Below are 2,978 nucleotides of genomic sequence, written 5' to 3' on the forward strand. Positions count from 1 at the left end.
CTAGATTCCAAACTCAGACTCCAGAAACCAGGAAGGAGGGAGCGCAGCCTGTCCTGGGTTCACATGGGGAAACTGAGGCTGCAGAGGAAAGGGCTGGGCCAGGATGCCTGGGACAGGTGACTTGAGAAGGGCTCATAGGAAGGCACGGGGCTGTCTGCTCTCCAGCGCGCTCCAGTGGAAAGGAGGGAATGAAGAGGGAGGAAGAGGCCCTGGGTGAACCAGACAACCACACCATGAATCCTCCCAGAGACTTTAGACTAGAGAGAGGCGCTCCACAGACCCCACACTCCCTGTCAACTCTCACCCCCTCCTCTGTCCACACAGGTCAGCCCAAGGCCACCCCCTCAGTCACTCTGTTCCCACCGTCCTCTGAGGAGCTCCAAGCCAACAAGGCCACGCTGGTGTGTCTCATGAGTGACTTCTATCCGGGAATCTTAACGGTGACCTGGAAGGCAGATGGTACCCCCATCACCCAGGGCGTGGAGATGACCACACCCTCCAAACAGAGCAACAACAAGTACGCGGCCAGCAGCTACCTGAGCCTGACACCTGAGCAGTGGAGGTCCCGCAGAAGCTACAGCTGCCAGGTCACGCATGAAGGAAGCACCGTGGAGAAGACAGTGGCCCCCGCAGAATGTTCATAGGTTCCCAACCCTCACCCCACCCACAGGGGCCTGGAGCTGCAGGATCCCAGGGAAGGGGTCTCTGCATCCCAAGCCAGCCAGCCCTTCTCCCTGTACCCAGTAAACCCTCAATAAATATCCTGTTTGTCAACCAGAAATCCTGCCCCCTCTTTTCATTTCTTCTCTCTCATATGATTTGATGCTTCTGGATTCTCAGTGTGGCGTTGGGGGAATCCTGGCACCAGTGGGAAAGCAGCGTGGAGGGGAGGATCACAGTCTCCCAGGCATGTCCCCTAGGGAAATAGGCCAGGATAGGAGGAGTCGGCTCACTGAACACCGGTCCATCCATTCTCTTACACCTCCTCTTCCTCCTTGCAGCTCAGCCCCAGACTCACTGTCTACTTTCTGGAGGGAGCTATTTCTGGCTGAGCCTCCAGATATGCCCTCTGTCTCCGTCCTGGTCTGGATCCTCTACCCACCCATGGCCTCTCTTTCCTCAGCCTGGAAATCCTACTTTGGCCTGGAGCCCCTCTGCTTCTGGCCCTGGCCCCTGGAATGTACTCCTTCCTCTCTGCCCAACTCCCCAACCCTGAGAGCTGGACTGTCCAGGACACTCCAACACCATCAAATTCATGAGCTCTTATATTTTGGGCCCACCTTGATTTTTCACCTGACAGCAGGTTCAAAAGTGTGATAAAAATAGGAGGAAGCCAGGAAGGAAATATACATGAAAGGCCTGCAAGAGGATCAGGACACTTGCAAAAGATAGGCTCTGAGCTCCCTAGGAACCAGTGCAAGAAGGGTAATAGGTGCTCCATAATTTCTTTCTTTTTTCTTTTTTTCTTTTTTGGGACAGAGTCTGGTTCTGTCACACAGGCTGGAGTGCAATGGTGCAATCTTGGTTCACCGTAACTTCCACCTCCTGTGTTCAACCCATTCTCCTGCCTCAGCCTCCCCAGAGTTGGATATGGGGCCTGGTGGGAGGTATTTGGTTAGTGGTGGATCCCTCATGGCTTGGTGCTGTCTTCCTGATAATGAGTGGGTTCTCGTGGGATCTGGTTGTTTAAAAGTGTGTAGCACCTCCCTGTCAACTCTCTCTTGCTCCCGCTCTGGCCATGTGAGACATCTGTTCCCCCTTCACCTTCTGTCATGACTGGAAGCTTCCGGAGGTCTCCCCAGAAGCTGAGCAGATGCCAGCATGCTTCCTGTACAGCCTGCAGACCCACAAGCCAACCAAACCTCTTTTCTTTATAAATTACCTGGTCTCAGGTGTTTATTTACAGAAATTCGAGAATGGACTGATACAGACATTAATCTTATTAGTAAGGGCAGAGCCTCTCACCTCCCCAAAGCCACCACCTCATAATACCATCACATTGGAGATGAGGTTCCAACCTGAATTTTGGTGGGACGCAAACACTGAGACCATAGTACCCTATCTCCAAATACAGACACATTCTGAGGACCTGGGGTTAGGACTTCAATGTATGAATCTGGAGGAGCACAATTCAGCCTGGAACATCTGCTTTGGTTTGGGCTCCCCTGCAAGCAGGCCTCAAAGAAAGGCTGTTGGGCTTGGAGCTTGTTTGGGACGAGCACTCCCAGAGGCAAGAGTGGGGGATGGGGAGGGGGAGAGCAAAACAGGAGCAGCAAGAAAACCAACGCAAAGGCCAGGCACAGTGGTTCACACCTGTAATCCTAGCACTTTGGGAGGCCGAGGCGGGGGGATCACGAGGTCAAGAGATCAAGACCATTCTGGCCAACATAGTGAAACCCCGTCTCAACTAAAAGTACAAAAATTAGATGGGCATGGTGGCGCTCGTCTGTAGTCCCAGCTACTTGGGAGGCTGAGGCAGGAGAATTGCTTGAACCCGGGAGGCGGAGGTTGCAGTGAGGCGAGATTGTGCCACCGCACTCCAGCCTGGGCGACAGAGTGAGACTCCGTCTGGGCTTTCTGGGATATGTGTCTCAGTTTTATTCACGAAAAGACACAGCCCTGTCCACTCTGTATATTTGAATTGTTTTATTACTTGGGCACGAGTTCTCTCTCTCTCTCTATATATATTTATATACACACACATATAATTATATATATTTATATAATATATACAATTATATATGTATTCTACATTATATAGAATACATATTATATATCATGTGTAATAATAGACCTGTGTTATATAATATATAAATAATATATAACATATTATATATAACATATAATATATAACATTTATATATAATAAAATACATTATCTATTTATGAATCAATATATGTATGTGTGTGTGATGTATGATTGTGTGTGTATATGTATAAACCACTTGAGGATAAGTTACGTATATCATAGCCCCTTA

General features: G+C 49.6%; 1 protein-coding gene across 3 annotated transcripts in view; it reads left to right on the forward strand.

The window, feature by feature from the left end:
* LOC108527771 (immunoglobulin lambda-like polypeptide 1) overlaps window positions 1–781 on the forward strand; it is an 8,207-nt gene extending 7,426 nt beyond the window's left edge. For all 3 annotated transcript variants that reach the window (XM_017869235.1, XM_017869234.1, XM_017869233.1), the window contains one exon: window positions 325–781. In XM_017869235.1, coding sequence (XP_017724724.1) covers window positions 325–373 — 49 coding nt within the window. In that variant the 3' untranslated portion in view covers window positions 374–781. The remainder of the gene's footprint in view (window positions 1–324) is intronic.
* The last annotated feature ends 2,197 nt before the right edge of the window (window positions 782–2,978 follow it).

This window comes from Rhinopithecus bieti, unplaced genomic scaffold (assembly GCF_001698545.2).
Source record: "Rhinopithecus bieti isolate Rb0 unplaced genomic scaffold, ASM169854v2 scaffold_5144, whole genome shotgun sequence".
In the NCBI taxonomy this organism is placed as follows: Eukaryota; Metazoa; Chordata; class Mammalia; order Primates; family Cercopithecidae; genus Rhinopithecus; species Rhinopithecus bieti.